A 15,701-nucleotide genomic window follows, 5' to 3' on the forward strand; every position below is an offset into this window, starting at 1 on the left:
TAGGATCCTTATTCTCTGCTTTGCTTGGTGCCAGTGTCGTCTGCTAGATCATTGACAAACATGGCGAGGTTTCATATCGAGTCACCTGAGGAGCGCAGGCAAAAGGTACATTTTATTTAAATTGAACCTTCTGACCACTCAGTAATCTGTTCTAATTGAGCACTGATATTCTACGAAAAGCTATCTTAATTGCATTTCTGGACTGTGAGTAAAAATGGCCAAACTGAGCTAAAAACGTGCTATTGATTTTGAGTTGAGCCTACACTTCAATATATGTAAAAGAAGAATCGATTATCCAAGGACACGTGTGGCTAATTTGGTTACTAAATAATGCGGTTAAGTGCCGTATCTAACAGTCAATTGAAGAGCGAACTTAGACTGCATTATCGCGCTTTGATCATTGTACCCAACAAATAAGCACTATGACAGAAAATTCTCGAATGGTTGGTGATAGAACAGCTGACTATACAAAGCTGTATTAACGCCACATTGATACGGCTTGTGAAAGGCTTGTGTTGTCGTTACGCATTCGGTTCTATGTAGCTGCTAGTAACACCTAGTTTTAAATCAAAATGTTAACCTAAGTTGGTTTCAAGCAAATGCGCTGTTATTGTTTCGAAATTAGATATGGCTTTTGTTTTGCCTAAATTAATTATCGGGTATCCTGATCGTGTTATTCTCATTACCCATTGAGCCAGCCGACTCCGGGGGAACTGATTCGCTAAATTTGTTTTTGCTGTTACTTCCTGCGATTTTCTTTCATCTTTTTTATTCCTTTTCGCCAGAAATTCTCAGATCCGATGGTACAGAGCTCGTCCAGTCAGTTTTTTAATGTACTGTTACAAATTGCATTTGCCAGTGATTGCAATATGTCATGAGGTCTCGAAAATATAGGGTGAAAAAGCTACCCACTGAAGTTCAGGCAGGTAGCCTTCTACTGCCTTTTCAATGTAACGTCTGGCATTCTCGTGGAGAAGCATGATATTGCCTTGTCTATCGGTTCGTTGCTGCTGAATAGGTGCGTTTAGTTGGTGCTATACACTGATCCTTGTGTGCTGTAGGTTCTTCTCAAACATTTGCCAGTGTATATGACCCTTTCCGATTTACCAAATGCAAATCATGGCTTTCTTGGTATAGAATATCTGCTTTAATTCTAGGATGAGCCATATATTCCTAAGTAACCAATTTGTTTCGCAGCTTCAAATTGACGTTAAGATAAAACTAATCATCATTAGTCATTCTTTTTAGAAACCTGTCATTATGCCTACGTGTTGAGCGGTCGGGCGAACTTTGGTTTTCACTTTACAAGCCATCTCACGTTCTTATTGATTTCGGGGGATTGACCTGGGTGAGAAACACTTCATTTCCAAGATTCCATCTGTAAGAGACTTCCCAACCCCCTTCCAGTGGTCTTCTCAGTTATTGAGTCCTCATTATACGTGACACAACTATCTCTGTTTCAATTATCTTTCAACCTTAGAAAGAGACGAAATACAGCAGACGTCGAAAACACCTTCTTTTTTTTATCTAAAACATCGGTCTTTGAAAACTAAATTCGACATAAATTTTGTTATAAGGGTAAAATTCTGTTAACTGCAAAAGAAACTGCAACAGATTTGCAGGACAAAGAGCGCTCTTTTGAAAGGTGTATGGAAGAAAATAAACAATGGAGAGGGAAAAGGAATAGGGACCATAAGATACACCCCTAGTCCTGTTCCAACCTGATATGGAAGTGCTGCATTAAGTATCATGGGCTCACACGCTATTTATTTATTTTATCTTAGTGGCCATACATAAGCTTATAATATGAATTATTGAACTCAATCGCTATCGTTTTGTTATAAACACAATAAGAGCATACTGCACAGCTATTTGTTTTCTCGGGACTTTGGAAAAGGTTAACAGCACAGCCATTGTTAAATTGCTCTGTGTATCTGATGTATTCGGTAAGTAAAAGTTGATGTCAAGCTTTGTTTGTTCTTAGCTGTGGCTGCTACCAGAACGATGATGATAGCTTCCACAAGAAGGCCTAGAGAGCTGCGTAGTTAGCTGATCCGCAAGCAACGATCGACTCATATGTGTTGTAGGTGATCAACATTGCTTTCTTAAACACTTGATTTTTTTAGTTATTTCCTTTATTGTGGAGTGATACTACAGCATTTTGATGCGGCGCGTTTAGGTTCTGCTTCGGGGTCCTGGTTTTTTCAAAGACATTTGCACCAGGTCTAAAAACACACATATAAAGGAAGGGCCAATAAAAGTAGCAGCCGTTACGAATACGGCGAGAGCGACTTGATGTTTTTTTGATGTTATTGATTATACAACTTTGATCTCGCCCTAAGGACGCCAGGGTAGATCGCACTAATAAAAGCGCTATTAAGAAACAAGACAGAATGGCAAGCTGTGATTATACATGACGGGGTACCTAAATTGGGGCTTTCTCTCAGTTTCTAAATAAAAATTGAGAACAGCCATTTTTGATGGTTATAATTCAGTATGATCATTCATCAGTAATTGATATTATTACGATTACAGCTTTCCACACTGCTTACAGACTTGCTTTAAATGTTTCCCTTAGAATTCTGTAAACGCTCTCTCGATGATAGCACAAGTCAGTCGAAGTCGTATGTCGAGACTCGATAGATACTCTCATTTAACAACGCTCCATATATAGCGATCCAACTGCTTCGTCTCATTCGTAAAGTATTCCCAAGTAGCTAACTTTGCACTAATCTGCTTGCATGAGGCGGTGCATAATTTTTTTTGACTTCAGATATCTACGCTCGCTAATGGAGTTTGTGGAGCATGCAGATAAACGTCATCAGTGATGCGTTCACCTTTATGGGAGAGCCATGGATGTCTGCTTCACTGGACACAACACTCATAGCATAAGCTTTAATTAAAAATTGTCTCTATCCACAATAATCACATCTTCTAGATCGAGAGCAAACCTGCGATTCATTCTTGCTTGTGACTCATTTTTGCATTGATTCAAAGAAAAATCAAAGACAACCCATCATTTCACTCTCGAGAAAATTGGATAGCGAATAACGTTCGTTAGATCGCTTTGTTTTATTGCTTTCAGAGAGCATCTAACTTTTATGATCCGTAATGTATACCATCGTTTAGTTTTATTTTTTTCAGAGAGCATCTATTTAACTTTTATGATCTATACTATATACTAGAGGCCTTCGTGACGTATTCGCGACGTCGAACGCTCAGTCACATCAAAATCATTCATTAACGCCCTGAGGGAAACAGAAAGATTATTTGGATTCGTCTATATGAGTGGTTAGCTTTGGAGTCCGCACCGCTCTTTCTCGGTCGGGATATTGTTTTTTGCTGCACTGCTCTTCTTGTCACAGCCGCATGTATATTGGCGACGCTCGATTAGGGGTCACCCAAGAAATTTATAATTTTGATAAATGTGTGTCTAGCGCGTAGAGGATGGACGATAAGTGTTCTTCACTTAAATTCCGAAAATGATGCTTTATTGTTGCTTTGTTGTACAAAAAAGTGCTTTTGACATAGTGCCAGGAATAGCGTATGGGTAGTCACTAGGCCAGATAGCCCATCAAAATCTGTCTCAATTTAGGTGTCTATTTTTTCTATAATGCAGTTGCTGTATAAGAAATCCAGCAATGTTAGATCAATACGCCCATTAACATGTTACGATAAATAAAGGCGAAAATTAAATACAGCATGAAAACAGGCAGTTTCCTTGGACGATGTTTCTTGGGTAAGATGTTCTCAAACGTTTTGCAAGGCCTAAAAAATGAGAACAAAGATGATAGCGTTTTTTTGCCTTATTGCGTATAAGGAGCTTAGGTGAGCTTAGTCGTTTTCGCCCACAATGCCAGTTAGTTTACTTCGACAGGGTTAGTTACGATAGCGAGTTTACCATCACCACGATAGTAGCAATAGGACCAAGATTCTCCAGACAGGTAGAGTGTCTGTACACCGCGAAGAAACTCCCTATTGCATTTGCATTTTCCTTGTGTTGACGTCTCGTAGAAGCCATTGCATGTGTGGTTAACTTGCTCACAACAAGCCATTTTGTCAAGCTTGTCAGCTGCTGTGTCAGTTCATTTAATAGGCAGACGAAATATTCAGTAGATAAGAAATTTAGTCGGAAGACAATCTACTATGTGAGATGTGTGATCATTAATTCCGTGTGAGTATCTGTGGCATCATTTTCAGTTAACAGTAGTTTCATCACAATGTAGTGCCTATCGCGGTAGCTCATATAAACGTAGAGCGTTCTCATTGCGTTTTTTGCCTGTTGTTGTGCCGCGTACTGTTATTAGCACTTTTTAGAAATGTGCTCGTTCTAATTCGATAACTCGGTCACTTTACTAGCGAAGGGTTAAGTGAAGGGTTAAGTAAAGGAAACGCGAATGTTCGGCAAAGACCTTCACGGTCTGATTATTTTGAGTTAATATCGGGGTACGACGGGCGTTATATTCTTTTCTTACTACTGCAGTACACCTAAGCAGAGGTCCCGCCTGAGAGGTTTTGGGGAAAGAAGATATCCTGGCTAAGTTTCGAACCCACACGAGCCGAACCGATGCAGAAACTTGTCGCAAATGTCTTTTTCATCTGACGTGTTGTTTCTAATGCCTAATAATCTGCTTATGAAACTAAGGTTATTTGATACTGAATTGAATAAATTTATTAAATTATGAAATTATCATAGAGGCGATATTCATTCTGTGGACTCGATCAACGATTGATGTTAATAGTGCCATTAAACAGAAAGCAGTAGAATAGCATTCATAGTTGATTGGATGTAAGAATAGATGCTTACCAAGCACGTGCACAGTCTATTCATGTGTATGGATCTTCGTGTCTGGGTGGATGATTGCGCACATTACTATTATTAGTTGCCAATTAGGGGTACGAAGAAAAAGCCGCTTTGTCAGAATAAAGTACTTATCGCATTGGAAGCACCGCATTTCTTCTTTTAGGTAGAGGTATATTAGTAATGAGTCAAAGGAAAAAAATTGCGGGGAAATAACTGATAAAAACGCTTGACTTTTTAATATTGTACCAATGAAATTAAGCGCTATAGTGAATTCTGTCATATTTTGTGAAGCCGCTGAGGCGTTCACTTTATCAAAGAGGTTAGGTAGATGACGCCAGATTCTCAAATCGCTCTGATGCGCATAGACAATGCAGTCGCAGAGCTTGGGCAAACAAAAACCTTACACGATCACCACTGTCGTTTTCCCTTCACGCTGAGGGTTATATACCTCTATAGTAAAAACGTTGTAGATGAGAAAAATATATCTGAAATCTGAAAAACTTTGAGCTTTGGTGTCTAAAGGAAAAGACGATAATGTACTGAATATAATAATAACATAATACTTAATGTGTAGGACAGCGTCTTGACTAGTTTAGATGGTTATGGATCGAAAAGGTTAATTCAGATTTGTAGCAGGACGGTAATGCTGTTATACGTTTGGAATAGGCTCTCATCGGTGAACTGCCCGATGATTTCCTTCGATTAATACCGACTGCTACTTCGGTGACTAGCGATGGCAACGGTACCAGAATTGCTTCAGAACAATATCTCTTTCCGGGAATCACTGAAGCTCGACAGATCGCGTTAAATGAACAAACAGGTGTAGCGATGCAGCGCCAAATCGACCAACTTCTTACTGCAGCTGCTCCCGTTGGCCGACTCACACTTACTGTCGTCGAGGTAGTTCCACAGCTCATATTAAACTTTAAGTTTAGATCGACAGACATAAATTGTGACTATACACATGTCTCTGAAATCAATTAGAACAAAATTATAAAGAGGCATTAACGCACAATTTGACAGTCAATGTTATGTTATTTTATTATTTGAGTGAATGAAGTGTTAATGTACGGCTATTTTCATTGTTTTTTTCTTATAGGCGCGCTTGGTGAAAAACTACGGCATGACCCGCATGGACCCTTATGTTCGTTTAAGGATTGGGCACAATATTTACGAGACTCACACCCATTATAACGGCGCCAAGAACCCGCGATGGGATAAGGAGTTCCACTGTTTCATTCCCCCACTGGGCTTCACATCATTTCTAATAGAAATATTTGATGAGGTAGGTAAAAATGGCTAGAAAGGCTTAAACCGGCGGTCATGGTTAAAAGTATAATTCATAAGACTACGATTCTTATTTTTATTTCGTCTTCAATTGACCTGTTGGATCATATCAGACATCGGTACTCCACCTATGATGTGCAAGCATTGCAATTAACAAGCTTTCTACTTTTTCGTTTAATCCAAAATCAAATAGTGTGCGTTTACGGCCAGCGAAAAGATTGCATGGGCTCACGTACCCATTCCTGAATCTGTGTGGACATGTGGGGAAACCCAAGAGGAGTGGGTTCCTTTAAATGGCAAACAAGGAGACGCAAAGGAGGGAGCTATTAATATCCTAATGAGTTATACGCTCATACCAAGAGGGCTTATTCTTGCTCCTCAGGTGATGTACCTCAACAGAAACCCACTGCCAACGACAGCTTTCGGGTTTGGTTCAACTGTAAGTGACTCCATGGACTATTTTTGCTCTCTGTGTTATGTAACACTGTCTCTCAAATGTGGGTAGCAGATAGAGCAAAAGTTTTTCGTGGACATGCATATGGTAAAAGCTCATCAAGCATTGGTCACTTCGTTTCAAGTAAATTTTAATATTTTAGTCACGTATTCACTAATTGAAAATTAACCACAGCGTCATCCTTATGTCCTACAGGAGAAGTCTTTTCAAAATTATATAGTAGATTCACTAGCCATTGGTAACCTCGGAATATTTTAGGTTCGTCCTGTAGACGCGACACTTACAGCAGGAGTGGACCCGGCACTTATTGGGCCACCAAATACGACGCCAGGACGACCAGTGTCTGTTGGCCAGGTAGGAGGCCAGCAAGTGGTCCAAAGTACACAGGCTCCTCCATCAGTTCCCGTTAAAATCATAGACGCAAACGTTAGACAGGTACCAGATCATTCTATATTTGGATGGAACTTCTAATATTACGTAGTCAGGCACCAAACTATATTGGTTGATAGTACCTTACGTATGTAGGTCTGCCGAGGAATATCGTTCCAAGTCCAAGGATTAAGTTAATCAACGTCCTTTCTAAGAATGTATAGAACAACTGGTTATGATAATAAGAATGGGCATTAACATTTAGTTGCAGGAGATGTTCCCATTCCTAGAGAGGTTTGTGATTGAGAGCGTGTTGGAACTGCACCACAATAATAAGGAACGCGCTATCGAGGACTTGCTTCGTATGGTTGGATAGAATTGTCGGTTACCTGCGATCAATTAACTGATGTTCCTGGATATGATTATCGGACGAAGTAATATTTTTATTAATTTTTCTTTCCAACGTACCGCTTGTGACGTGAGGGATATAGACCATAAGCGAGCAGTAGCTGAACCTCTATATATGTTGTTTAAACTATTGTTTTAGAAGATAAATATGGAGGTACTGGGTGTATTTTCGATTTGCATATTGTGGTCGAATGATGTCACTAATCATGATTCTTATTTAGTAAAGATATTTCACCTTCTTTACTATGGCATTACATAAGTGCTATATTAACAATGTTATGTTATTAAGGCGGCTTCATGGTCACTCGAATAATTTTACTAATAGCGATGATCGGATGAAGTGCTATGCCTCCTTAGATGTTTGTACGATCCGTAGTCTGTGGCATGTGTATTTATGCCAATTATTCTTATTATATACACAGTTTGCCGTATATAACAGACGGAATAACAGAAACAGCAACAACAATTGCTAGTCAGAAAATAAAGACCTACACTGTCTATTATATTTTGCTCGGCAAAACATGCGTATTTCTTTCGGTAGAGAAACAATTATGCACATTTGTTTGCGTCTCTTTTCCAAAATTATGTGGAAATTGAAAGTAACATTTGGTTTTCCGCTGCATGCGAAGGACCCAATAAGTGAAAATGTAGGCACATAACCTTATTTGTTCTGTTGCCAACACTTACGCTCACTAACTTGTGCGTCCCTTCTGATTGCTCAACTCGTTTCAGGTAATCCATTACAGTGCATTGCAATACTCCCATTACTTCGTCATAGCTATCCTTGTTAGGACTCTACCACAGTTTTTCCATTATTGTGCAGATCTGCTGCATTTTCTGATTGCTTACGTTACTTCGTTGTGCTATCGTAAGACCCTATTTTAGCTATTTTTTACCTTGTATTGATCGTTCAGTTACCTCTGGACAGATAATATATATTCTACTGTTACCCTCGAGTCATCCTTTCATTTTATATCAGCTGTTCCATTTTCTTGCCTCAATTTCCACTGCTTAATTTCTCGTTTAACCGTTACCGTACTACCTTTTACCTGTTGCCCCTTTACAGTTATTCTGTTCTATCAAAGTAAAACTGACCTTAATTTTTAGGTTCTCACGTCAATATTAATGTGTTCAGGAAGTCACCAACGTGATATTTTCGAATAAGAAAACCAGTTCTGCCTGAAACAAAGCAATAAACTCCCGTGTCCTGTTCGAAATTCGAGGGAAGAACAGCTATTATGCAATTTTTTCGCACGGGGCAAACCTCTACTAAAATAAAAGGCTTTCCTTTTTCCCGGAGTAGACCGTCTACGTCACATGTTCTTATGCAGCTTCTGAAAAGCCCGACGAAGGTTCCGCTAGGGAAATCCTTAAAAGGGGTAAGACTCTGCAAGGGCGCGAAAATTCATCAAACTGGAGCAGAAAGCCATATCCGATGCACCTGCGTTTTTCGGTACCAACGTAATTGCCCATTTTGGGTAGAAGCATATCAATTTCCAATCGAGTCGTTTATACACGTTGCAATGATTGGCTCCTTTTTGAGAACTTTTCCAACATTTTTACACCTTTTGGACTTTTCGGCCTTTTTGGGTCCCTGCTTTTTTGGTACTTTAGTGTGCTATCAAGCCAACATTCAGTTCTGCTGGATTTTCCTTGTATCGCACATATTTAAATGGTACTGTACTGAGCGAATACTTAATACCGCGTTGGGCACGCTTACTAAAGAAGTTATTTGCGGGTTAAAGATGAAGTATCAAAGTGACTAGTGCGAGTAGATTACTTAACGTATGTTAACATATATAAGGCAAGATAATAAAATAAAATAGTAACGTAACCGAGCAACTCTACTAATGCAGCGAGTTTGCTAGGATAAGTTGGTAGAAAAGCTACAATGAAAGTACTGCAGTTGGTCAACAAAGATAGTTGCAATGGGTTTATTAAATCCAGCAATAAGGTGATAGGACCGCTGTTCTGGATCTGAGTTCAGAACTATGGTCAAGGTCGAGCAGGTAAATTTGCCTTTAGGTTACATTTGAAGGAGTAGTGTCTATGTGTAGTACGAATCACAAGGAAAAAAATAATGAATAAAGTGGACGAGTGAACCAGCCCAAATGCTTATCGGTAAAAGCGGGCGAATGCTGTACACATAAAATGCTGTTTGTTACCACACTAGTCCACTTTCACCCTAAAGCACTATTCAAAGTCTATTTATTGCCTGATTGCAGACCCAACTAAAGGGCTCAACGAGAAAAATCGCGCCTGTTCCTGCTGTAATTTCTAACTTTGAAAGTAAGATTGCAGAGGGCGCTCTATATTCGATATAATTGATCGTTTTAGTCAATACTAGGCATATACCGGCTTCTATTGAGCATTTTTTGAAACTGCTAACAACGTATTCGAAGCTTTCAGTATGACATAGAATACCATTATTATAGGTGATCGTCGATATGAGACTATAATATAGATGATCATGAGCGACAATGTGCGGGCCCAAGCAATGACTGTGGTTAAAGAACAAACTGAAAATTAAAGGGAAAAAAAGGCCAGAGTTATCGAATGCCCCAGCCAAAAGGAAAACGACTATTTTATACTTAGAAGATCAAACTTAGAAGTACAAAAATGGTCGCGCCTCCAACCCGTTGAAGTGACGTATAGATGGGTTCGATAGGAGTTTGGAAGTAAGGCATATGAATTCAGTAAAACGAGTTTTACACTCCAGGGGGCGACACTTGGTGTAACTTGATGTTATGCATGAGACATTTTATTATAATAGTGCGAAAAACATTACATAAAACATGTTACTATAATCATAGATGCCATGGTACTAAGTCTCCAGCCTTAGCGCAATACTGAAACTGTCGGCGGAGTTTTAATATAGTAAAAGTATAGGACCAAACTGTAATATGTGAAATTTCTTTCCTTATTCGTTTTCTGCTTACCTGAATAAAGGCTTAAGGAAACATAGTTCATGTTATTTGATGCATAAATATTACTAAACTGTTTTTATAATAATTGCCCTGAATGATTCGAAAAGAATGCTAACTCCGCTCTGCCACAACTAAGTTCTCAATATAATGATATTCCAGTGACTGTTTATGTATAAGTAAAACACTGAAGTGAATTGGAAGTCTCGTCCAATATAGAATATTCAGATATTAATTACGAAGGATAATCGATTTTTTTCCAAATAATTATCTATTAGATTGAAAATAAAATTCCCGTTTGAAGCGACATGTGGCGCTAGCCGCAGATTGGCTAATCGTGTCTACCCGAAATTTCCTTTACGTGTCGCGTCTTACGTCCAGCCTCGTCGTTAAGCATTTCATCAAACAGCTGGCTCTTTCCACGAGACAGTGTGTCTATGCCCGAACTGAAATCTATGTCCTAAGATTTAGCATGCAAATACGTTACTCACTAGGCTATAACACGCAACGTGAAATTTCTTAGGCTGATTATCTTGTCCCTGTGATAATATAATGAGTAACGTATTCGCTAATATTAGGGATACGTTGTGGCCTAAATTAGCACGTGGACAACACGGGGCACACTAACTCGAAAAAAACCTCTTGTAAATAACAATTTAATGGTAAGTTCTTTTGTAGTTCGAATCAATAGCACGTCGGTTACTGGTGCGGCAACGTAAATATCCTTTTTGTGTGTTTTATTCCATTCTCTAATCTTGCTACAGAGAACTGGCACCTAAGGCACGAAAAGTAATGTACGAAGTTGATCGACTACTCATGCGAGACATCTAGGACGCCATTTGTGTGAAGAAAGGATATATTCGACTTTTTCTTCCATTTAGGGGTATGTTCCCTAAGTTCTAAATGTCTTAACCATCAATCTCGATGTGAGATATTAACATTAAGTTAGTCTATTTTTAGATAGATATACTTGACTCGTAAGTAATCGAAGCAATAATGGATACAAATCTGTTCGATAACTGAAAACCTCATTATTTTCATTACAATAGTTTATTGATAGCTGTAACTTAGTAAAACAATCGAAGCTATTCGCCCTAAATACTTTGTGACACTAAGGGGATTGTCTTTCGCTCGTGATCCGCCAAAAATCGCAAAATTTATGACAAATTTACATGGCCACTTTGATCTGTTTATCTCGAACTAGCATCACATAACTTACTCAAACATACATACACAAAGGTAAGCAAAGTCTAGCTCGATAGCCATATTTTCTTAAGTGTACTAGTTACGACCATATGTTAGAATAAATAGTGCTAATTCCAAAGCACAGAGCTCCTGGAGTGTTGCCATATAGCTTATTTTGCAAGCCCTAGTTGTGAAAACGAATATCTATACTTTTGTTAGCGCTTTCTTCTCAAAGCACGCCTTTAATCACACAATTCCCTAGGTGGAGCAACTGATGGCAAACTCTCGAGGGTGAACGTTCGATCGCGAAAAGCAGCCAAATCGCTCTCGGACAATAACTCCATCGGAGTATAAATCGTATCCTTTTGTTGTTTGTTTGATGGGTTTGATACGCCAAGCTGCCCAGGCGTTCCGGTCGCTCCGTAGGGCACTACACTGGGGCTCGCAAAAGGTTTAGAGACAAAAGCAGGAATCTGCATTGAATTTCCTAGATGTCCTACAATAGACCCGAGTAAAACATTGATTGCAATTAAAATCATTATTTCTGTAACTGATTGAGGAAAATGCTACCTATCTTTTGAAATACCGACCTTTACAATATTTGTGGAAATGTATTATCAAAGAGCTTTTAATATACTAGTTCCCCTGCATAGAATATATAGCATGTAGTAATTGTCCCTTACTCATAGTGTAGTTTTGAGTTAGAAAACGACGATTTGATATACAATTGTCAATTTCCAGCCCGAGTTAATTTACTTATGAAACACGTCTTTTTTACGTTTCAGCTAATGGTCGATACAGTGCTACAATTAACACGCTATTTTGTTACGGTTCAATAACTAACCTTGTAAGTACTTGAATTTAGTGCAAAAAAGCAGTATCCGAAAAACAAATTCGCCTAACGTCAGTAAAGCCTTATAGTGGAAACAAATAGACAAAACTAAAAAACAAAATGCCAGTAATATAGTACACCCGTTTTAAAAAATTGTACCCGCCTTGAATTGTGTGCTGTTCGGGGATATGACTTGAAGTTGAGTGTTGGCTGAAAGGATTCCCAGTTTGTGCGAATGGGTTGTTATATTCGAGTCCAGCTCCAAGATCACCAACAGAAGAAAGTCCTTGTGTTTGGGGAACCCCAAACCCTGGCTGAGGAAAAACTGCTGGGCTATTATGAGGCTGAAATAGGGATGATACACTAGACGGCACGCCCTGATTAAGTATAGTGGATGTATTGTGGACAACCGGGCCAGCAATAGGCCTAGCCTGGGATTCCTGAATTAATTGTGGATTAGAGATAAGTTGCCGTAAAATCTGCATCACATGGTTCAAATGTCTCGTCATTTCAGCTTGCTGAAACCAGAGCATGGAAGACAATACCGCAGGTGGGTTTTTTTAACACTGAAAAAATCACAAATTGATTCACTTTTCTGCTCATAAATTATAAATATTACTATGATAATACATTTACAATTGGTAATATTCTTGTATTATCTTGCAATGGAAAATTTTGGCAATCACGACTGTTGAAAACTATTGAGTCATAATTATTGTGGACAGAAAGTAACAAACGTTAGTTTTAACTCACGTATTCTTGAAAGTTATTTGCCGCAAGACTTTCGTAAGCTTTAAGGCGAATTTCTTCAGGGCTTAAATCCGATAGGTGCGCGAAGTTTACAAGATTTGTGGCTCCTTTTAAAAAGAAAAACTATCACAAATTTAAAACGTAGCAGTCCTGTATATATTTAAGACAAATATAGATTATTTTTTAGATATTCTATGACATGTTTTAAAAATTTTCATAAAGATGAGTATATTACGAAATGTAACTTCCTAAACTTATAAGGTACTAACTAAAATTTATAGAAAACCTACCAATCACTTACCTGGTATACCCGAAAAAGGGTAAAAGCGCCCCTCGAGCATATCTAGCAGATCCTGCTTGACTTGATTTATTCTGAAGTTACACAAACGTATAAAATCAGCCATATTTATAGCAACATTTAATAAAAAGCCCTAAAACACATTGGTACAAATAAAATCTTCGGTAAAAAAGCCACTCTGTTTTTTTCACTTTTACTTTCCTGTTCATACGAGAAATAATGAGCAAATCTTTAAAACTCCAGAAAGAAGTTTACGTATTCTTTATTCAGAATAATTTTAATAACTTAAAAGGTAGTTAGTTACCTTTAACTGCCTTTAACTCTCAAGACTTTAATCAAATATAATGCAAATCGGGGAGAAAAATACAACTTACTCCTGTGATTTATTGGCAGCGACATCGAGGGCTGCTTGACCAAAATTGAATGAGGATTCTCCCTGATGATATCCACTAGTCCGAGCCGTTGAACTAACGCAGCAAAAAAAAAAAAAGAATAGAAAAATTATTTGACAGTTGTATTACATAAAGCCAAGGTTTCCAACGAGGATTTTTATTACTTTTTAGTACCATGTGGGCTTTAGGCAGCACACTTTCGTTGTCCAATCTGCCAGTAATCTTAATCGGATCAGTAGTTACCAATTAATAAATGTGATTGATAACTACTGATCCGATTCCATGAGAATGAAAGCAAAGTGCTAGAATTTACTGTGTACAAGTATTTAGCGTGCAAAATTACGCTATTAGGTGCATTATTTCATGGTAAAATCGCAAACTGCGCGCAAAACGTTTACTCGCAATCCTTGTACGCGCTGAAAAATGCGTCTGCGCAGTGCCACTGCTTAGGGATCTTACTATACGAGTACTATCGTTTTAAGATTTCGTTTTATTATTGAAAATACCTTTGGTACTGTGGATTGCTGTAGTGATAACTGGCGTAATTGGTTCCGCCCCCACGATATCTACTTCCTCCGTGATTACTTTCGTAGACATGCTCGAAGCGGCAGTTTTGCCCGTAACGGCAGTTGCCATTCTGGAAGTAGCGGCAAACGGTCATTTTCCCGATGTTTGAAGTTTACGTTCTCTGAAAACACACAATCCGCAACCATTTCATAATTTTTCTGCACTTGCAACATTATGCATTGCAGTCAACGGTAAACGCTCACTAGATCATTACGTGTTAAACTGTTATATAGTTGCATTAGCATTAGTTACACGGTCCCTCTTATCCGCTCTCAAAGAAATGCAAAGGACACGATCAGTATTGAGGAGGATATTATTCTAACCACCGTAAAGTCGTCGATCCTAAAAAAGTCGTCCACTTGCAGCACTACATCAAAATTGTTTTTTACAGTTCTGTTAATCCTATAGAGGGATTACTCAGAGAGGTACCTTTGTTCAAGTGCAGGCGAGTATTGTTTTTTCATTATCACAAGTATCTGTTGCAAATCTATGTTGTTAATGTGATGTGCCATCGAAACTGATCAAAATCATTGAACTTTTGTTGGATACGGTAGAACTAGATGTGTCGTACGTCTATCGCATTGTACGGTATGTTTGTGATTATTCGTGTGCCATATCACTAAGCTGCGCAAACTTCGAACCTCATAACTTCTGTTACTAGTAGTTAATGAGTGGCAATAGCTCTTTCGTTAATATTATTATTTAATAATATTATCGTTAATAATATTAATATTAGCAGGTATAGTGCAGAAAAGCATAACCTCTGCGGAATAATACAGACAGTTAAGTATTAAAAGTTTTAGCACACATTTATCGGCGATGTTAGGGAATGCTTAATATAATAATTATAATCAAAACCACTATTTATTTTTAAGTGTTATGTAGATGTAGGTCTGAGATTTAACTATCCCATTATCATTCGCGTTCACTGTTTGATTAGTAAAATTTATGTACGGCTCTACTCACAAGTGCACAAAAGTATACATCCATAGTAGCGTCTTATCGATGTTCAAGTTTTAACACGTTTTCATTAATTGTCAAGCTCAATGACCGAGAGAATAAGCGTGTGAATATTGTACTTGATAGCAAAACCTTGGCTTAGATGATCTCAGATTCTAGATCCTGAACTGCTTCTTATGATTATGTCTTATTGAACATCTGTTCAGATCGACGAATGGTGCGATTGGGCTTATTTGGATCTTTTGGACTAAGCCGTCAGTGTATTACAAATTGCAGCTGTCATTTCAGTAACACATAGGCAAATGAATGCGAATCACAGTTGCGAGTTGCGGTCGCATACATAGAGATTTCTCCGACCAGAAGGAAGCCTGTTTCTGTCACAATTGCAAAGCCATCGGTCAAGGCTCGTTCACTCAAACACGCGCGTTCGAAATATATTGTTTACGTTGATTGCCTTTCGCGAGCAGACGA

General features: G+C 38.4%; 2 protein-coding genes across 4 annotated transcripts; one reads left to right on the forward strand and one right to left on the reverse strand.

The window, feature by feature from the left end:
- The first annotated feature begins 21 nt into the window (after positions 1 to 21).
- Positions 22 to 7,842, forward strand: LOC111263531 (toll-interacting protein). 3 transcript variants are annotated; one of them, XM_022838675.2, is made up of 6 exons: positions 22 to 105; positions 5,471 to 5,704; positions 5,904 to 6,089; positions 6,285 to 6,530; positions 6,804 to 6,980; positions 7,180 to 7,842. In XM_022838675.2, exons 1-6 carry the CDS (start codon positions 61 to 63, stop codon positions 7,288 to 7,290), a joined length of 999 nt encoding a protein of 332 aa, XP_022694410.1. In that variant the 5' UTR covers positions 22 to 60; the 3' UTR covers positions 7,291 to 7,842. The 3 variants fall into 3 exon arrangements, with proteins under 3 accessions (XP_022694410.1, XP_022694411.1, XP_022694412.1); XM_022838676.2 differs by having other exon boundaries at positions 6,804 to 6,899; XM_022838677.1 differs by lacking the exon at positions 5,471 to 5,704 and having other exon boundaries at positions 30 to 105.
- Positions 7,843 to 11,257: 3,415 nt separating this feature from the next.
- LOC111263535 (nucleoporin NUP42) lies at positions 11,258 to 15,512 on the reverse strand. The gene is made up of 7 exons (XM_022838688.2): positions 15,237 to 15,512; positions 14,210 to 14,391; positions 13,686 to 13,778; positions 13,315 to 13,385; positions 13,017 to 13,120; positions 12,427 to 12,781; positions 11,258 to 11,927 (listed from the first exon to the last, which is right to left on the reverse strand). Exons 2-7 carry the CDS (start codon positions 14,362 to 14,364, stop codon positions 11,674 to 11,676), a joined length of 1,032 nt encoding a protein of 343 aa, XP_022694423.1. The 5' UTR covers positions 14,365 to 14,391; positions 15,237 to 15,512; the 3' UTR covers positions 11,258 to 11,673.
- Positions 15,513 to 15,701: the final 189 nt, after the last annotated feature.

This window comes from Varroa jacobsoni, unplaced genomic scaffold (genome assembly GCF_002532875.2).
Source record: "Varroa jacobsoni isolate VJ856 unplaced genomic scaffold, vjacob_1.0 scaffold_773, whole genome shotgun sequence".
Lineage (NCBI taxonomy): Eukaryota > Metazoa > Arthropoda > Arachnida > Mesostigmata > Varroidae > Varroa > Varroa jacobsoni.

Excerpts from the sequence above, each read along its gene's own strand:
- LOC111263531 (XM_022838675.2), top strand. The coding sequence starts at position 61 with ATGGCGAGGTTTCATATCGAGTCACCTGAGGAGCGCAGGCAAAAG. Across the intron at positions 6,090-6,284 it reads TAATAGAAATATTTGATGAG|TGTGCGTTTACGGCCAGCGA; the intron begins GTAGGTAAAAAT and ends AAAATCAAATAG. Across the intron at positions 6,981-7,179 it reads TAGACGCAAACGTTAGACAG|TTGCAGGAGATGTTCCCATT; the intron begins GTACCAGATCAT and ends ATTAACATTTAG.
- LOC111263535 (XM_022838688.2), bottom strand. The coding sequence starts at position 14,364 with ATGACCGTTTGCCGCTACTTCCAGAATGGCAACTGCCGTTACGGGCAA. Across the intron at positions 13,121-13,314 it reads CCCTTTTTCGGGTATACCAG|GAGCCACAAATCTTGTAAAC; the intron begins GTAAGTGATTGG and ends TCTTTTTAAAAG. Across the intron at positions 11,928-12,426 it reads CGAACAGCACACAATTCAAG|GACATCTAGGAAATTCAATG; the intron begins GCGGGTACAATT and ends GGTCTATTGTAG.